This window comes from Anomaloglossus baeobatrachus, chromosome 8, assembly GCF_048569485.1.
Source record: "Anomaloglossus baeobatrachus isolate aAnoBae1 chromosome 8, aAnoBae1.hap1, whole genome shotgun sequence".
Classification (NCBI taxonomy): Eukaryota; Metazoa; Chordata; class Amphibia; order Anura; family Aromobatidae; genus Anomaloglossus; species Anomaloglossus baeobatrachus.
In genome coordinates, this window is record NC_134360.1 from 208,675,997 (window position 1) to 208,696,776 (window position 20,780).

General features: G+C 45.7%; 1 protein-coding gene and 1 long non-coding RNA gene across 3 annotated transcripts in view; one reads left to right on the forward strand and one right to left on the reverse strand.

The window, feature by feature from the left end:
• Positions 1–20,780, reverse strand: part of LOC142248819 (uncharacterized) — a 144,474-nt gene that overhangs the window by 35,808 nt on the left and 87,886 nt on the right. The window lies entirely within an intron of this gene.
• The window catches only part of GLIS1 (GLIS family zinc finger 1), a 112,546-nt gene that overhangs the window by 34,864 nt on the left and 56,902 nt on the right, over positions 1–20,780 (forward strand). Inside the window, exon 3 of the mRNA XM_075320129.1 lies at positions 13,284–13,445. Coding sequence (XP_075176244.1) covers positions 13,284–13,445 — 162 coding nt within the window. The remainder of the gene's footprint in view (positions 1–13,283; positions 13,446–20,780) is intronic.

Sequence of the window (20,780 nt, forward strand, 5' to 3'; positions counted from 1 at the left end):
AGTATAGACACGCCCACCGGCTGCTGTGATTGGGTGCAGTGAGGCACCTGTCACTCAGTGTGGGGGCGTGTCTCACTGTAACCAATCATAGGTGCCGGTGGGAGGGGAAAGCAGGGAATAGGAGATTGTTTAATGAGCGGCCGGCTTTTTCAAAATAGTAAAAGCCGCCGCAGCAGTGTGAATGCCGTGCAGCGCCGGGGATCGAGGAACGGTGAGTATGAGTGAGGGGGGGAAACTTCAGTCACTCGGGGGATTAGCGGTCACCGGTGAATCCTTCACAGGTGACCGCTAATCAGTACTCGACACAGACAGAGCCGCGGTATGAGGATAAAGTCGGGTGAAGTTCACCCGAGTTCATTCTCATCGCGCAACTCTGTCTGCTGTCAGCCGACATTTATAAACGACATTGTGCATCACACACACGGACATTCCACACGGACATTCCACACGGACATTCCACGTACACATACACGTTAATTCCACACGCACACACGGACGTTCTACACACAAACACGGCTAGCATACGCAATTCACACAGGTGCCACACGGACCATAAAAACGGACACAAAAACGGGACACGGACCCGAAAAACGGCCCGTAAGACACGTGCGTGTTTTTCACGGACGTGTGAAGGGGGCCTAAGAGAGATCATGGGGTTTCTGAAGGAAAAAAGATCTCAATCAGTGTACATGCAATGACATACTGAAAGATAGGAAAGACAGTGGTGTATTAATGCGGTACCCAATATGCATAAGTAAAATGGGGAATGTTGTTTGGGGTATACCTGCAACCGCCTTTATCGTATGTGCAGATGTCGCTCTTTCACCAGTAGGTGATATAGAAAAAACAGGTGTATGTTCACCTGTAAAAGGGGATTATTGACGTAATTAAGTATTCTTAATAACCAAGAGATGGGGATGGACAAAAATAGGCAAGTGAATACCTTATGTTCATGAGAAGATTATCAAGGATATCAGGTATGGTATAAGAGATACGCAGTATCTATATCACTGTAGGTAATAAGGAGAAAAAGAATTTCATAGGTGATGTACAAAAATACTCATTCTGATAAGAGAGACTTGTTTTGTCTATAGGGGTACATACCTGTGTCAAGGACTACTTGAGGGACAAGTAAGGGATATGTGGATCCAATAGATGGATAGCTGATAAAGAGGCAAGAGAACGTAGTGGTAAATCTATCATTGATGTGTCTCTATGGTTGTAAAACACATTTGGACCATATTGATTAGTATCATATAAGACTCCATATGTGATACATAATGACAATGCTTAACGGCTGAAATATCAGGGTTAATATATCTGAGTGCACACATGAACATAAATAAATTATGCAGAGGGAGGATACATTAAACAGGCAGCGCTTAAAGGGACCTTTCTAGTCAATCACAGATATCTGCACATATCTCACATCAGAGTTAGCACGTGAACATACATATAATATGAGGAATGTGGATGCATTAAAAAAGCGAAGCTTAAAGGAGCCTCTCTAATCAGGTCACATACCTCCCGGTTGAGATGAGGTACATGTGGGTTGTTAGTGGTATATGCCAATGGCTCTAAAGGGAACAATTGGGGGGTAAGAGATAAGTAACAGGCTTAAGGTGAAGGACACAGTGACGGGGAGAGGACGTACATACCTGTCGTGATGCAAGGAGGACCCAGGGAGCGTGTGGAGCCTATGGTGTGGGTCAGCCTGTGGCAATTTATGTCTGAGTGCAATGCCATAGCGGCGTATGACATGCGCTGACGCATGCGCGTGGGGTAGAATGCCCCGCGCATGCGCGGTGCGACAGGGTACCCCAGGGACGTTCGTCGTCACAGCACACGCGCGGCAGGCAGACAGCCACGCGCACGTGTGTGGGCGGTGGAAGTGTGATGTGTCAACGCATGCACATAGGGCGGAACGCCCCGCGCGTGCACGGCGCAATGGAGCACCCCAGGGGGGAAAGCCCGTCGTCACCGCGCAAGCGCGGCAGGCAGACAGCCCCTAGCCTCCTAGATAAAGTTAAAAGCCTTTTTTGCAACATGGAAGCGGCTATATACAGGTTACAGGTATGTGTGCTCCATTATGGTTCTGCTTTTAACTTTATCTAGGAGGCCGCATGGCACATGAAATACAGAATATAGAGTAGGACCCCCGTATTGAGATTTGCCGTGACGTTGGCAGGGGTGGCTCAAAAAATTGATCAATTTGCTAAAAATCTCATTTTTTTTATTATAGTACAGTTGGAATAAATCTGTGAATTTTCACTTTTTATATGATGCATGCCAATTTCAGATCGTGCTGGCTCCTTTTTTTTCATTGATAGGTATGTGTGTACTTACCTTGCTCCTGGAATTTTGACGTTATGTATTTTTCTGATAATCATTGAACACGTATAGGAGATGGTCTTTCCATAGAACATTAAAATCTTGTGTCATAGGAGGCTCATCCTTTATTTTACTCACATTATTGTGATGATGATCTTGGGATCTCCAAGTAATTACTGTCTTGTCATGACTATCATGTAATCGATCATATTTTTCTGATATAATCATGTATGTTATTCTGTTCTAACAATTTTTTTCTTCTTTCTGTATTTAATATAATTAGACAAAAGTCCTTGATAAAAACCCACAGGGTTGAAACGTCGGGCAATGTCTTCTACGAATATATCAAAATAAAACTTTTTGAGCACCATGTTGCATTTCTCATCATTCAAGATAGTGTGCCGGAGTATTTTTGTATATTGCACTCCTATTTTTCCAGAGCACCTAAATTTATGGTAGTTGAGCCAGGTCTAATCTTTCTACATCACGAAGCATGGGACTTCCCCAGTCGCTAGGACAATCGCTGGGGGCGGGCACCACTTGAGGTAAGAAGTTGGCGCAACTATCACACTAGAGCAGACTTTCCCGGGCACAGCTTGGGATAACATGTTGCACAGACAACAGGAGTTGAGCGTTCCTCTCTCTTCATGGACCCGTGGCTTGGAGCTGGAGGCTCAGCCCGGGTTCCGGATAGCAACCAAGAGACTCTTCACTAGAAAGACTTTCACGGGCACCGGCGGTGACCGCCAACTATCCGGGATCAGCTGGAGCCCATCGTGCCAGAGATCGGTACTCTGGGGAAGCGCCTGAACTACTTGTGAGTAAAAGACCTGGAACCGCAGCCCCTGCCTCTGCCTCTCATTTGCCAGCGCCATCGCCCAGTGCTGCAGCGCCAACGGGAACCACCACCACAGTCTGTCCTCCATCATCCTCCCCGGGGTAACCCCGCTCCACCTGTGGGGAGCGACACCATCCCGGCTGCGACCTTCACCATCAGCCCCGGAGAGCAGCACCCGCAGCAGAGGCCCATCTCTGGCCGCGGACCACAGGTGGCATCACGATCATAAAAAGACTTTCCTCACCATCACTACCACTCCCATCCTTCATCCTTTCTCCCGTCCACCGCCTTCCCTCCCTCCTGTATGCCTCGGAGGCACAAAATCGGGCCAGGCCACCTCAGGACGACGCAGAGGATCTGCAAACCCTGGCCCGGCGACGTGTCGGATGAAAACCCCTGGACCCCAGGGTGTTACAGAACTGTTTTGGAAAAGCTGCAATAGTAATACTGGCACTTAACCACTTCAGTGCCAAGAGAAATGAAACCCATTTAAATGAAGAGAGCCAGGTAAGAGGCTCCAGTCCAAGGGCTATCACTGGTCTCAACATGCAGGGATCGTAACACTAGAGCTTATTTTCGGTGTAGGGCTTATATTTAAGCCTTAAGCGGGCTTTACACACTGCGATATCGGTCCCGATATCGCTAGTGTGGGTACCCGCCCCCATCTGTTGCGCGACACGGGCAAATAGCTGCCCGTGCCGCACAACATCGCCCGGACTCGTCACACATACTTACCTGCCCGGCGACGTCGCTGTGACCGGCGAACCGCCTCCTTTCTAAGGGGGCGGTCCGTGCGGTGTCACAGCGACGTCACTGAGCAGCCGCCCAATAGCAGCGGAGGGGCGGAGCTGAGCGGGACGTAACATCCCGCCCACCTCCTTCCTTCCGCATAGCGGCCGGGAGGCAGGTAAGGAGAGCTTCCTCGTTCCTGCGGTGTCACACGGAGCGATGTGTGCTGCCGCAGGAACGAGGAACAACCTCGTTACTGCTGCAGTAACGATTTTTGAGAATGGACCCCCATGTCACCGATGAGCGATTTTGCACGTTTTTGCAACGATGCAAAATCGCTCATCGGTGTCACACGCAACGGCATCACTAATGCGGCCGGATGTGCGTCACCAATTCCGTGACCCCAACGAGTTCGCAATGTCGTAACGTGCAAAGCCCCCTTTACACCGAAAATGCTGAAAATCCTTCCTTGGACTTATTTTTGGGAGAAGTCTTTTATATTTTTTTTAAATTCTTTATTTAACCGTAAACATGTAAACATTCCAAACTGAATCAATTGCAATGGAGAAGTCTTATTTTTAAAAGCAGTAATTACTGCACCTCCCTAGTAAAATAGAACATTCTCCCACAAGTTCTGAGCGCTTTTGATTCTGCTGAAAGATGAAATCTGCAACATCATCATTATAGATCCTTATGATGCTTTGGTGATTTGACTTCGGTTGAGCAGAGCCAGGGGATGTCTCAGTATTCCAGCCCAAATTACAGACACTAATTAGGCATCCCTATTACAGGCATATGATAACGACCCCTGGAAAAAAAGCATATAGCACCCAATCTCGAGATCTTATCAATAATAGTTGTAAAGTCAGTAAATTTCAAAGTTTTAACTATTTAATGCTCACAAAAGAATGGCTGATGCATATATAGATAGTACACGTTATTGCTACTATGGTTTGTCCGCTCTCTGCAAAAGAATAATTTGTTAATTCCAAAAAGAAACCCTCAAAGAGCTGAGAAAGTGCGGTGCCTGGCCTGGCTGAATGGGATCTTTGTTTGGAGCTGACGTAATGTATACACTAATTGTATATCTTGTATTAAGTTTGTAATGGCCGGGGCTGCATCACTTAATCAAAACACGGCCTGATGGCAGAAGGCTTAATTAGCTGCTTCAGTGGGAGCGCAGCTAGTTAAATATTGTGATTAGATTAATTAGAAGGGATTATGGTTACGTTTCTCGCTTCTGTACACTGTGAATTTTCCGTGGTGGTCTAAGCTTCAGTTCTGTAATGCATAGCTTAACCCATAAATTGCCAGGGGTGTTTTCAATTTAGGGAACAGCCATACAGGGGCTTTTCTGAAAATACAGATTAACATGAAATCCAGTGCAGAATAATGCAAAACATAAGGAATCTTAGTCATTTACTAATCTTAGCTGATCAGCTTGTTATCTAATATATAAAGCTGAGTGTATGAATGTATGTGTGCATGTCCGCTAAAGGAATCCGCACCGTCGCATTTACAATCATGAAAATTTGCACAGATGCCTCATGTCACCCAGAGAACGTTGTAGACTGTTTTGAGGGGAAAATTTAACCCTGCGCTTTACAGTTACTCTCCAAAAAGCTGCCTCCATTAAAGTGAATGGAGCCTGGAACTACAGGTTATTAATAGGAGCTGTGATTGGTTTCTATAGGAACAAAGGGCATTGTTAATATAAGAAGCTTATGTGTGAGGTAATAAGATGTCGGTGGGCAGACAGATAGAGAGAGAGACAGAGAAAGACAGACAGACAGAGACAGGCAGGGACAGACGGGGAAAGAGACAGATAGAGACAGACGGGGAAAGAGACAGACGGGGAAAGAGACAGACACAGATAGCCTGATACAAAGACAGACAGAGAGATAGAGACATAGACACAGACAGACAAGGAAAGAGACAGACAGACAGCGACACACAGACAGAGACTGGGAGAGAAACAGAGAGACAGTTACTATCCCGGGCAACGCCCGGGTACTACAGCTAGTGTTCTATATATTTAAAGGGATTGTCTGGGACTAGAAAATTGATGACCTCTCTATAGGATAAGTCAACCATATGAGATCGGTGGGGGTCCAACACCTGGCACTCCCACCGATCAGCTGATGATATTTGCTCCAACATTGGCCCAATGTAAGCTGAAAAAACGTAGATCTGTACATTATTTAGTGGCAGCTGATGAATACAGCAGTTTCTCTCCTGGCCACTTGATGGGTTATCATCAATTCTTTGGTCCTGGAAAATCATGATCCATACTGTTATACTGAACAAAAGTTACATGGTTAAGACTCTATGGTAATCCGTGATTGATTCAGTAGTAGCCTGTATGGGTACCCTTTAAGGAATTTGCATTTTGTTCTTCTATCATTAATCACTTACACTCAAAAAGAAATTGATAAGGATGATGTGAATAACGGGGAAAAGATATCTGTAATTATTGTATCTGTCAGGAATCAGCCCAGAACTACTTGGGAGGACCTGGTCAATGACCTGAAAAGAGCTGAGACCACAATCTCAAAGATTACAGTTAGTGACACACTACCTCGTAATGGACTAAAGTCCTGCAGGGCACGCAAGGTCCTACTACTTATGCCAGCACATGTCCAGGTCTGTTTGAAGTTTGCCAATGACCATCTGGATGATCCAGAGGAGGTTATGTGATCAGATGAGACCAAAAAAGAACTCTTTAGTATCAGATTTACTTGCCATGTTTGGAGGAACAAGATGGATGAGCACAACTTCAAGAATACCATCCCAACCATGAAGCATGGAGGTGGAAACATCATACTTTGGGGGTACTTGTCTGCAAAGGGGACAGAACGACTGCACCGTATTGAAGGGAGGATGGATTGGTTCATGTATAGCAAGATTGTGGCAAACAACCTATATGCTTCATCCTTCATGCAGGTGGCAGCTCAGGATGAACTGCGCCCTCGTTGTGCCCCTCTGCCCAGCCTGAGCCGCCTGCTTCATGCTTCATACGTCATACTAATGTGTAGTGTCCCAACACTAACCTGTGTGGCCGCTCAGGGGCCCAAGAGGTTAGGGGACCCATTTCTACCTACAATGCAGGTGGAATTGTGTATTTTGATGAGCTCTTTGGCTGCAAAGGGCCCATATATTGTTCTTGCACAGGGACCCTTTTCTGTCTGTGTCTGTCAGTGCCCAACACGTTTGTCCATATAGTGTATATAAGTATACAGTATTGTAAAACTGGAATGTAATTTGATGATGAAAACACAGATATAATTGATAAACTATTCAATATATTTCTTACCCAAATACATGGAATATTTTCGCAGCATGTAAACTGAATGTTCATAACATCAGAAAATTCAACAGTACGAATACAAATTCAAACATTTCCTTTTTTAGGAGTCTTCATAAAGAAAACTGTTAAAATTCCCAAATGGGTTTAATTAAAAGTCTCTTAATATAATAAGGCATCTCCCAGCGCTCCGTTAACTATCTCCAATAAATCTTCTAATGCAAATCAGGCAAAAATAGATATTTCACATTCTAAGTTCTAGTATTAATATTTGGTTATTTAAGTTCTATATAAAGAAGTTATTTTTAAGTCTTGTAAGAATCATTACTTATTTATTATAATCGCATCCGAATTACAGAACTGGTTATTTTGCCAAATACCAATCTGGTTCTTCTGCTATCAACCATGTAAAACTGAAAATGTGCAGATCGTGAGGTGCGAGGGATCAGCCCAGTCCGTCCATTCAACTCAGACATGTCATCTTTGTTGTTCTGAATCATGGCTCGATTCATATGAGCACTTTATGGCGCTATTTTTTTGCACTATATTCAGAATGTTTGGCACTGGTAATGGTATGTCGTTATTCATCAAAGCGCTTTATATTATTACTAGCTGTACTACCCGGCTTCACCCGGGTTAATAACTGCTGTTAACAAAATAGAATGTATTAACAAAAATGTATTCTGCACACAAAAACCACAAAACAAATAGATAGAAATGTAATTATAATGTCTGTCTCCCCCTCTGTATATATCTCTCTGTCTCTCTCTCTATCTCTTTGTCTGTCTGTCTCTTTTCCTGTCTGTCTCTGACTGTCTTTGTCTCTTTCTCCGTCTGTCTCAATCTCTTTCCCTGTCTGTCTATCTCTGTCACTTTCCCTGTCTGTCTCTTTCCCTGTCTGTCTCTTTCCCTGTCTGTCTCTTTCCCTCTTTCCCTCTGTCTCTTTCCCTGTGTCTGTTTCTTTACCTGTCTCTTACCCTGTCTGTCTCTTTCCCTCTCTTTCCCTGTCTGTCTCCCTCTCTTTCCCTGTCTGTCTGTTTGCCTGTGTCTGTCTCTTTGTCTGTGTCTGTCTCTTTACCTGTCTGTGTCTGTCTCTTAACCTTTCTCTCTCTTTCCCTCTCTTTCCCTGTCTGTCTCTTTCCCTGTCAGTCTGTCTCTTTGTCTGTAAATAAGAAAGCCGCGGAGACACCATCACGTGTTTCTCAACGCTGGCAGGAAACTAGCCAGGTCTTTCACCGGGAAGGAACAACCACGGGAAGGGCAGTCTCCAGTCAAGGAGACCACCTATACCAAACATGGTATCCATCCACAGACAGCCGTTTCGGGGTATTTGCACCTCATCAGTGTGGAGTAGGAATCTGGCTAGTGAGGGCAATGCCTAGTAAAAGACTACTTAAGCAAGCATTGTTGACCTTAGGGAGATCAACATATCCACTGCGGAGACACCATCACGTGTTTCTCAACGCAGTGATTCTAGAGCATTGCCCCCTGGGAAGTATGCAAATAAGAAAGCCGCGGAGACACCATCACGTGTTTCTCAACGCTGGCAGGAAACTAGCCAGGTCTTTCACCGGGAAGGAACAACCACGGGAAGGGCAGTCTCCAGTCAAGGAGACCACCTATACCAAACATGGTATCCATCCACAGACAGCCGTTTCGGGGTATTTGCCCCTCATCAGTGTGGAGTAGGAATCTGGCTAGTGGGGGCAATGCCTAGTAAAAGACTACTTAAGCAAGCATTGTTGACCTTAGGGAGATCAACATACTTCCCAGGGGGCAATGCTCTAGAATCACTGCGTTGAGAAACACGTGATGGTGTCTCCGCAGTGGATATGTTGATCTCCCTAAGGTCAACAATGCTTGCTTAAGTTGTCTCTTTGTCTGTGTCTGTCACTTTGTGTCTGTCTCTTACCCTGTCTATGTCTGTTTCTTACCCTGTCTATGGCTGCCTCTTTCCCTGTCTGTGTCTGTCTCTTTCCCTGGCTGCATTGTGACACGCCAACATTCCATATAACGGCGTGGCTGCGCATTCTTCTGAAGTTCTGGCCGCACTGTGGCTCCCAGCTCCATTCGCTTTAATGGAAGCAGGTTTTTTGGCGAATAACTGTAAAGCGCGGGGTTAAAATTTCCCCTCAAAACATCGCCTATGACACTCTCGGGTCCAGACGTGTGAGTGTGCAAAATTTTGTGGCTTTAGCTGCGACGGTGCAGATGCCAATCTCGGACATACATACACACACAGACACACACACACATTCAGCTTTATGTATTAGATTGATATATGCACTGTTTGGTACTACTATTAATACAGACACTGTATGGTACTTTTTATATTTGCACTGTTTGATACTATTAATATGGACACTATATGGCACTTAATTTTTATAAATTTAACTTTTATTAACATTATCAATAACACAGGAAACACCGTATTGTACAGAATAAAGCACAATGTCAGAACACAAGCATTGTATCGAGGAATTGTTAGCAGATCAAATCCTAAAATATGGGGAGATACAAAACTCAAGACTGTATAAACAACGATGAAGCTGTAACCGACTACTGTCGGAGGATCAACATAATACCTTTTTATACTATATAACGAGGCCACTTTAGAGGAGTGAACAAAACCGGGGCCGTAACTCAAGTGTGAGTTGGCAGAATAGAAGATACTGAGTAAAACATGAACAAGAAAGAAAAAGAGAGAAAAGAAAGTCAGAGAAGAAAAAGGTGGGAGGGTTGGGCACTATATGGCACTTTTAATATGGGCACAGTGTGGTACTATAATTATGGTACTTTGTATATGTTGCATTTTTCCTTAATGTTAACATGGGTGCTGAATATTACTTTTTATATAGGCACTGTATGTCATTATTTTGGAAACTTTATATGAAAATGTTCATGACGATTATGTATGCGGTTTTTGATCTGAGCACTGTATATTAATACACGCTTAAGTACTGTATGGCGTCATTCATATGGGCATTATATGATACTGTAAGTTTATAATGTGCTGTTTTACTTGATGCATTGAATTAATGATTTGCTCCTGCACATTCTCCCTGACACATTTGGATCACCTGAAAAATGTGAACTGGAAAAATCTAAATTTCTCCCATTTTCACTTACAATAGTTTTGCTAAATCGCCCTTCAGGGTATTATTACCACCTGTGCCTGTCATTCAGCCATAGTGGGACTCAATTATGGCATTGATCTGATCAACATTTGCCAGCATTATTTATTTCTACTCTTGTTGTGATCTGTGTAGGTTGTAACACAGGACATATACTGGGTACGGAAAGTATTCAGACCCCTTTAAATTTTTCACTGTTTAATTGCAGCCATCACTATTTTTGGTTAGGTCTGGGATCCTGGATATGAGATGGACAAGGTTGCCCAGTATCCCAGTATACTGTATATCAGGGTACGAAAGGAATGATGCCTGTGTTGCGACGGGAGACAGACCACTGCAGGGGGGCTACTCGAAACGCTTGGATACGGGATCGTTGCTGTGGCTCGAGTGGCAGCCAGACCCGGGCTCGTGCAGCCGTCCATCCTCACAACTATATAAAAGGGGTTATTTACAGGGGAGAGTTTGTCAGTGACGCCGCTGCCTTGGTATGGGTTCCCGACGCTGATGGATTGGGGCAGCAGGATGGTATCCCCTCCACGGGTAGGGGAGGTGTTGTCCCGGGGCCCAAGTGTCTGGAGGAGGATGCTGCGGAGTGTGTTCTGCAGGGTTGGACCGGGTGGTATTGGTGTATTCACAGTTCTGGAAGAATTCACACAGAGTCTGTCGCGGGCGGCTGGGCGCTGCGCTCGCTAACGCTCAGGTCCGGCGCTGCTGCTTGGTGGCTCGAGCGGTGGGCCGGATCCGGGGACTCGAGCGGCGCTCCTCGCCCGTGAGTGAAAAGGGTGGTTGGTTTGTTTGGGGATTTAGTCCGTGACGCCACCCACGGGTTGTGGTGAAGATGGGCACCACCGCTGCTGATGACTGGGATCCCGGGAGCGATGGTAGGGAGCAGCTGGGATGTTGTTTTCCCCCTCCGTGGGTAGGGGTCGGTGGTCCCGGGGCCCGGTGGTGTGACGGGGAGGCAGGGTAGGTAAGGTGCAGGGTTGCAGGGACAGCGCGGCGCGGTGCCGGATGGCACGGGTGTACTTACTCAGCAAGAGATGCACAAAGTCCTCGGTAAACCAAACGGCTGGATGGACGGGTCCCGCAGCCGGCTGCAGTGTCTCTACCCGGGCAGGTGATCGCGGCTGTCTTTCCCTGCACCTTTGTGTACTGTCTTGACTATGATGGGTCCCCAACGGTAGTCCACTCCCCGGTGTATGGATGACGGAGGAGCCCGTTTGCCCGCAGGCGCTGGCCCTTGGGCCTCTAGCCTTTGGCGGTAGCTGTATACCCTCACGGTGCGGACGGTTGCCTTCTAACTTCTTTGGCTGTTAGGAAACCCCTAGGGTTCCTGTCACACTCGGATTTGACTGTTGACGGCGACTCCAAGCCTAGTCGGGGTCCGATGGCCCTGCCTGTGTGTACTGGCTTCACTTCGCTCCCCGATCGGTATCGGCGGGCCACCGCCCGTCCCCGGTCCTATGGTTCCGCGTTGATTCACCACTCCTGCAGACAGCCACCACCGTCTGCCAACCTTCTTTTCAGTGCCTGGGCCACAAACCCAGACACTCTCCACTTCACTCCTCTCACTTCAACCTCCTCCACTGTCCTGCTCCTTTTCCAGCCTCCAGGCCTGTGAACTCCTCGGTGGGCGGGGCCAACCGCTTGGCTCCGCCCCACCTGGTGTGGACATCAGACCCTGGAGGGAGGCAACAAGGGTTTTGTGTTTGGCTAATGTTGCTGTCTAGTGGGTGTGTGTGTGTGTGTTACCTGTGACGACCTGGCTAGTCCAGGGCGCCACAAGTCCAAATGGTAAACCAAATTGCCAGTGACCGGTAACCTCCGGCGGGTGTATTCAGGTCCCACACCCTGGTACAGCAAACAGGGGTCCCTTCCTCCTGCACTTAGTGTTTGTGCCCTTAGTTTGACTACTCCGCTTGAAACGGGGAAGCCCACTCCCGGTGATTTTTGTGTGTAGGGAGCTGTGGCCCACGAGAACTGACCCATGGGATCTTTGCAGGCAATTGCGGAGCCCTATCCCCCTTGTTTAGCTTCTGTCTCGCTCTATCTGGGCCCTCTTGTGGGACAAGACCTGCAATCTTGTCCTCGGCTGGTCAATTAGAAAGGTGCTTGAAGCTGTCCTTGCTCTAGGGTCCAGGTACCCCGACAGTGCATGGCCTCTGGACCGGATTCCTGCTGTCAGCACCGGCGGGCTACAACCCTGCCCCAGTCCACTTAAGGTCTCCCGCAACCAGATCTCCGTCGCCTGTGGCCCTATCTGCCGACTGCCACCTAGTCAGTAGTCCGGTAGTCCAGGGGCTCCAACCCCTGACTCCGCTGTCACTTCACACTCCTCTCACTTCCTCTCCCTGACTGAACTCAACTCCAACTCACTTGCTCCCTCCCATCACACCTCAGGACCCCTAGGTGGGCGTCACCATCCGCTTGGCCCCACCCACTGGTGTGTCCCTATTGTCATGGGGGGTCACTAGGCTTTGCTGGCTGATGTTGTGTACCTGGGTTTGGGTTAGGTGTTGTGGTGCCAAGGAGGAGAGATTCCTGCACCTTGAGGAGGGGTGCAGTCATCTGTTACACCCTGATTTTGTCAGGGCATCACACCTGTTCTCTTTATTTAGCAATATTAATAAATAAATGAATATTACATTTACCTGTTATAAGTGGATCAGGGTGACAGATTTTACCCACAATGACACTTTAAACAAGACGATCAGCAGGACGTGATGAAGACCGTTTTCAGCTTCTGACTATAAAGCATGAGATTTTTCCATTGGAATTGGGGTCAATTTACTTGTGTATGGCCAGGATAACGGAATACCTGGCCTTTCCCCAATTTTAGCCTTATCTGCTTGGTGCAAATGAGTCACTTATGCAAATTTAAAATATATATTAAATTATTTACATTTTTATCTAATGATAAAGTATTATTGATATTATTTTTTTGCAGTTTGAAGGCTGCAATAAAGCATTTTCCAGGCTGGAAAACTTGAAAATTCACCTACGTAGCCACACTGGAGAAAGGCCGTACGTGTGTCAACATCCCGGCTGTCAAAAAGCCTTTAGCAACTCCAGTGACAGAGCCAAGCACCAGAGAACCCACCAGGACACGGTAAGAAGTGTAGGCAAGAAGAACACGAGATGTTTACACCCACAAATATGCATCTTTAAAGGATTATTGTTGGCTAATGTTTGTAAAAGCAAGCACTTTTGCAAGCCACTGCTAATCAAAACTCACAACATTTTTTAAAGGGATTGGTCACATCCAAAATGCTATTCAATTCCAAGCAGAAAGTTATATAGCGGACTTAGCCTTCAAACAAAATCATACCTTTTATCTAGTTTTTCATGCCTTTGTTGTCCATAAATTGATTTCTATTTAATATGCAAATAATTAACTCTAATTTGCATATTTAATAAAGATCGTTTTCTGAATAACAAAAGCCACCGGAAATTAGAACAGCTATGATTTTTATAGAGGCTATGTCCACTATATGGATATCAGCTAAGTTTAAACTGAGTTTTGGGGGTGACAGAGTCCCTTTAAATGTTAAGTAGAGAGCCCGCAAAAACAAATAAAAATGAACATGCCAATAATAAGTGCTCATCAAATGCATTTTATTAACCAAAATCAAGTTTATCATGACTGGGGTCTCATAAGCTTTAGTTCCCCAGCCCGGATTACTCCCAGTCCACCCCCGGATGTATGTACTATGCCTACACAGATCATATTTATTAGTTACATTAGTCTCATAATTAAGCCAAAATTTGTTCCCACGACACACCCACTTAGTTCTTTGGCCTGAATATTAATCTCGAGTTCTATGAGAGCATGTCATGTCATGCTGCCCAAAATGCAAAGTACAGAAAACAAAGCAATAAAAAATGTGAATATAATCAAATGTTATACATTTATTCATTCCATAAATTAGACTAAAAGGATTACTGGGAACGTAGAATTGCGGCATTACCGAATATGGCGCTAGAGCCAAAGTAAAAAAAAACAACAAAAACATACAATGATCTATATTTAATGGGATATCTATGACTTAATAACTGCTGGCCCTGATCACTGGTAAACAATCATGTGTAACGCAATATTGTGGCCGTGTGTGCCAGCGAACATAACGACGTATAGGCTGTTGTGCTAAGTGACACTTTACTGACAGTAATGCATTAAGGTTTAACGAAGCCTCATATAAAGTTTATATAAAGTTTTTTACATAAACATGAAAAAAACCCTTGTTAATAGCCTCTTAAAGGTGTCCAGGCACACGACCGTATGAAATAGATACCAGACATGGGGGGAGATAGGAGAAAAACAAAGTAAGTACAAGCCATGGAGGCCCGTAGAGAGAAGCTCGGCCCTGGTTGGTCTCCACCCCATAACTCTAGAGTCGTGAGGACTTATGTAGGACTCCCCTCCCCAGAGGAACATTAGAAGGTAAAGGGACGTGTAGAGTGAAAGAAACAAACTGTTGGTTTTGGGGAGGATGGTCTTGGAGCCCCCATAATGGGAATCTTATTTTGATCCTTGATATCCGGCCTTTCTAATCAGGATTCTAATTGGATCGTTGCTATGAGGCCTCCTCTTTTTAGTTATTAATGCTAAATTTGCACTAGTATTACTTCCTACAACCCATCGAGAGCAGAGATCAATAGTGTCAGGCTCCAAAGGGTTTTCTGGCTAGTAAAAATGCGTTAAATAAAAAATACTCATCAATCCCCCACCATTACTGTTTTGTCTAGTACTCAACTATCCATACTTCCATTTATAGCAATTATTGGTCAACACAGGGACATGGATAGTTGCCAACATTTCGGGGTTTGGAGAAGGGGGTATCCTGCCCCGACCCCTCTCTACCTGGGAACGCTCACCCCTGTCCATCTCATATCGCCCACATTTATTTACCCCTTAATGCCCAAGTGTCCCAGAAAATCCAGGAACATGAGGAACATGTACCACCAGGTCGTATGGGCACCGCGCTCTTTCACCAAGGACACTCAAAGTAGAGGTGTGATTTCAGGTGGGCTGCATGACACTTACTGGATCTTCAAGCTGATATCCATCATTCCACTGCCGGTCCCGCAGCACCAGACTTCACTTGGCAACCAAACTTGTTCAGTTTATTCTTCATACCGTTATGACAAACATGGCCTCAATCCCCATGGTTCTGATTCTATTGTTTCTGGGGTACTGTCCCCCGCTATCTTGGACCTCGTCCTCAAGCTACTGAGTCTGTGTCTCCGTTTCCTCACTTCTTCATGATTTCGTCTGCTTCTGGGCTTTGACGGGCGTCTAGTCACACAACTCTCTAAGCCCGTGGGGTGAGCCGTAGACTCTGCACCTCTCGAGGTTACCTTAGGGTTCCCTGACACCGTGGTCAAGTCTTCTCACACCCAAACCCTATTCAGACCTGGCACCCTATGAGGTCTGTGTTACTAGCCAACCCTATTGCCACTTGCCATTCCTCCTCTACCTCAACTGAACTCTGTCCTATCTGATAGTTAATCTACCGCTGCTCTGTCCTTCCCGCTATTTGGCGCCTGCTGGTGAACGGCCCCAGCTCTGCTACAACAGGAACCTACTAGCACTACTAGCAGCATTTACAGTACATGTTAACACACACTTATAACAATCAACACCATATACTATATTCTTAGTATAAACTGATCTTTCACAGTACAATTAGACAACATGTGGCATAAAACAGTTTAGGAACACGACCACCTCTTACACCTCACATGGTGCCATAATGTACTTTGTCACCAACAACCACACACCAGACCAAATTGGCAGTGTCAATGAAATTACACATCTTTACCAGTATATACTTTTCAAAACAGAATTAAATAAACACATCCATATAAAAAATGAATGTCATATATGTAAAATGAGGTTTATGTTTTCTATTCACTGACTATAAAACCAATGTAAATTATAGGCAGAGCTTCACTTTATTGAATGCTCTTAGTACAGACTGTACTTTCTGACTTTACTGACATAATCTGTCTTTTTCTTTTCTTTCTCTGAAATATATTTTATCTGCAGAAAGGTAATGTAAAAAATTCCTTATAACCCTTGTTGTGTTTCTAACATGAACATACTGTTCACTGCACACCTGTAGTAAATGTATTTTAGATGTGCATCAAATCATACGTTTACCCTTAAAGGGGTATTCCCATCTCCAAGATCCTATCTCAATATGTAGTAGGTGTAAAAATAAGAATATTAGCAAATATCTCCAATTAGAAGTGTAGTATAGTTCTCCTGATTACCTATATCATTAACCTCATGTGCAGGGCATTGCAGGAGCTTAGGTATCCAGAATTATGACCACTAGCACTAACTAGATGAGTGGCCGTAACTTTAGATACCTAAGCTACTGTAATGCTCTGCACATGAAGTAAGTGATATACCTTTTTAGAAGAATTAAACTACATTTTTAATTGGAGATATTTGATAATATTCTTATTATTACGTCTACTACATATTAGGATAGGTTCTTGGATATGGGAAAGGGTTATTCTCAACAAAATCATGTCCATTGGAGAGGGGATAACTTGTTGATAGCACAGGGTCCCCCAGCAATCCTAAGATTCAGTCTCTGCAGCCCTTTCAGGCATGGATTCACAGTGTCCATACTCGGCCTCCTCTCCATTTGTGGTCAATGGGGCTGCCAGAGAAAGCCGAGTACAGCACTTGATTTTCTCCAATAGTCCCTTAGGCTATGTGCGCACTAGACCGTTTTTCCCGCAGATTTGCCCCGGAAATTTCTTGAGAAATGTCTGCAATCTTTGTGCAGACATTTCCCATGAAATTCAATGAGAAAAAAAAATAGCTCTGCGCACTGTGCGGATTTTTCTCAAGAAAATTTCTTGAGAAAATTTTCTCGAGAAACTTTCTTGAGAAAATGTGCATGTCCATTAATTTCCGCAGGTACCGGGGGTATTCCGGGGGTATTCCGCAGGTAGCAATGATGTGCGGTATACCACCGGAATAGCCGCGATTTACCTGCGGTAATGCCCATCGCTGCCTGCGGTTTTGCAGGAAGCGATGTCATTATGCCAGGAAGAGGAGCAGAGGAAACACACGTCACACTCCCTGGACGCCGCACAGAAGCACTTCCGTGCGACCTCCAGGTGTTTGTGCAGTGTGTGTCCTGCTCCGGCCTCGCGGCTGCCTGCACTGCAGGGTGTCAGTGTCTGCCCGCAGTGTCAGCAGCCTGTCACGCGGCAGCGCAGGCAGACACTGACATCCTGCAGTGCTGGGAGCCGCGGGGATGACGATCGCTGCTGTCAGGAGGTGAGATCATTACCTGCTGTGACGATCTCCTGCCTCCTGACGTCAGCGCTGTCACTGCTGTCTATGCCCGTCTCGCGAGCGGCCCGAGACTGTCACTAGCGGTGACGTCACGGGCTCTCGCGATAAGTCAGTGACAGCGCTGACGTCAGCAGTACAGGAGATGATCACAGAAGGTAATGATCTCATCTATGCTCCTGATGGCAGCGCTCGTCATCCCCTGCAGTGACCTGAGCTGACCTATTGATGTTAGCTCAGGTCACTGCATTGCTCTCCCAGCCAATGGGGAACATTCTGTTTTTCATTGACTGGGACAGCGACTATGGTATGGATCGCCGTGCCCCCCCCCCTTATTGGATTACGCCGGACGTGGAATTGATTGTGCTCTTTTCAATAAATTGGTTAAAGAGGGAATGTTTTGGGGAGTGTTTTTTCAAATAAAACTTTTTTTGTTGTCTATTTTTTAATTATTACTGACTGGGTTGGTGATGTCGGGTATCTGATAGACGCCTGACCTCACCAACCCCAGGGCTTGATGCCAGGTGACATTACACATCTGGCATCAACCCCATATATTACCCCGTTTGCCAACGCACCAGGGTGCGGGATGAGCTGGGGCAAAGCGCCAGGATTGGCACGTCTAATGGATGCGCCACTTCTGGGGCGGCTGCGGCCTGCTATTTTTAGGCTGGGGAGTGTCCAATAACAGTGGACCTCCCTAGTCTGAGAATACCAGACCCCAGCTGTCCGCTTTACCTTGGCTGGTGATCCAATATGGGGGGGACCCCACGTTTTTTGTTTTAAATTATTTATATAATTTAAAATAACAGCGTGGGGTGCCCACTGTTTTGGATTATCAGCCAAGGTGAAGCTGCCAGCGGTGGTCTGCAGGCTGCAGCCGTCTGCTTTACCCTAGCTGGCTACAAAAAATGGGGGGACCTCACGTCATTTTTTTTTAATTATTTATTTATTTTATGGCTAAATACAAGGCTAAGCACCCTTTAGGCTACTTTCACACATCCGGCTTGAGCTCTGCGGCTCAATCCGGCTGTGCAAGCTATGCAACGGATGCGGTGAAAACACCGCATCCTTTGCATAGGTTTTTCCTTTGCGGCCAGTCCGGTTTTTGCCGCTTGCGGCATGCTACTGAGCATGCGCAGTGGCAAAAACCGCATGCGGCGGCCGGATGCGGTTATTGCCGCATCGCGCCGCATCCGGCCGCCATAGGCATGTATTGAAAAATGTGCCGCATCGGCCGAATGCGGCGCGATGCGGTTTTTTTTTGCCGCACGAAAAAACGTGCCAGGCAACGTTCCATCCGGCCGCCGCATCGGCTACATCTGCCGCATGCGGCAAAAAACGGACGGAACGCAAGGCCATGCGGCACAATGCGGCACTAATTAAAGTCTATGCAGGAAAATCGCAACCGGCAGCAAAAAAAACCGGTTGCGATTTTCATGCAAAGTGCCAGATTGTGCCGCATAGCAAAAACCGGAGGTGTGAAAGTAGCCTAAGTGCCACATGAAAGTCACTAAAGGGTGCCAGCTTAGAAAATGCAGGGAGGTGGAACATTATATAGGTTTTTCTCATCTATCTATCTATCTATCTATCTATCCCTCTATCTATCTATCCCTTTATCTATCTATCTATCCATCTATCCATCTATCCCTCTATCTATCTATCTATCTATCTATCTATTATCTATCTATCCCTCTATCTATCTATCCATCTATCCCTCTATCTATCTATCTATCTATCTATCTATCTATCTATCCATCTATCCCTCTATCTATCTATTCATCTATCTATCTATCTATCCCTCTATCCCTCTATCTATCTATCTATCTATTCATCTATCCATCTTTCCCTCTATCCATTATCTGTCTATCGATTATCTTTATTATTTATTGCAGGGACAAACCTGCGGTAAATCCGCGGTAAATCCGCGGCAAATTCGCGGCAAATCCGCGGCAAATCCGCGGCAAAAACGCATGCGGATTTGGTGCGGATTTTTTCCGCAGGTCCGGAAATCTTTCACTGGCAGAAGTTTCTCAAGAAATTTTCTTGAGAAACTTCACATTTCTAGTGCGCACATAGCCTTAGACAATGAAAGGGCCAGTAGTCCCATAGACAATGAAAGGATCGGAAGTCAAGCGTGCACACTTCTGCTCTATTCCTGATGGGGCTGCAAAGCGCTAACATCAGTTGCTTCCAGCAGTTAGGCCCCCATTATTGATAGAATTTGGGGTACATATATTTTGGTCCCTTTTTGCTGCAATTTTTAAGGCAAAACAGAAATTCTGGAGCTTCACGTTTTTCTTTTCTTTATGGCGTTCATCGTATAGGTTAATTTATATTTTGATTGGTTGGACTTTTAGAGACTCATTGATACCAAATATGTAAAAAATTATATATACAGTACAGACCAAAAGTTTGGACACACCTTCTCATCTCTAGAACAACTGTTAAGAGGAGACGTTGTGCAGCAGGCCTTCATGGTAAAATAGCTGCTAGGAAACCACTGCTAAGGACAGGCAATAAGCAGAAGAGACTTGTTTGGGCTAAAGAACACAAGGAATGGACATTAGACCAGTGGAAAACTGTGCTTTGGTCTGATGAGTCCAAATTTGAGATCTTTGAATCCAACCACCGCGTCTTTGTAGAAAAGGTGAACGGATGGACTCTACATGGCTGGTTCCCACCGTGAAGCATGGAGGAGGAGGTGTGATGGTGTGGGAGTGCTTTGCTGGTGACACTGTTGGGGATTTACTCAAAATTGAAGGCATACAGAACCAGCATGGCTACCACAGCATCTTGCAGCGGCATGCTATTCCATCCGGTTTGCGTTTAGTTGGACCATCATTTATTTTTCAACAGGACAAAGACTCCAACACACCTCCAGGCTGTGTAAGGGCTATTTGACTGAGAAGGAGAGTGATGGGATGCTACGCCAGATGACCTGGTCTCCACAGTCACCAGACCTGAACCCAATCGAGATGGTTTGGGGTGAGCTGGGCCGCAGTGTGAAGGCAAAAGGGCCAACAAGTGCTAAGCATCTCTGGGAACTCCTTCAAGACTGTTGGAAAACCATTTCCGGAGACTACCTCTTGAAGCTCATCAAGAGAATGCCAAGAGTGTGCAAAG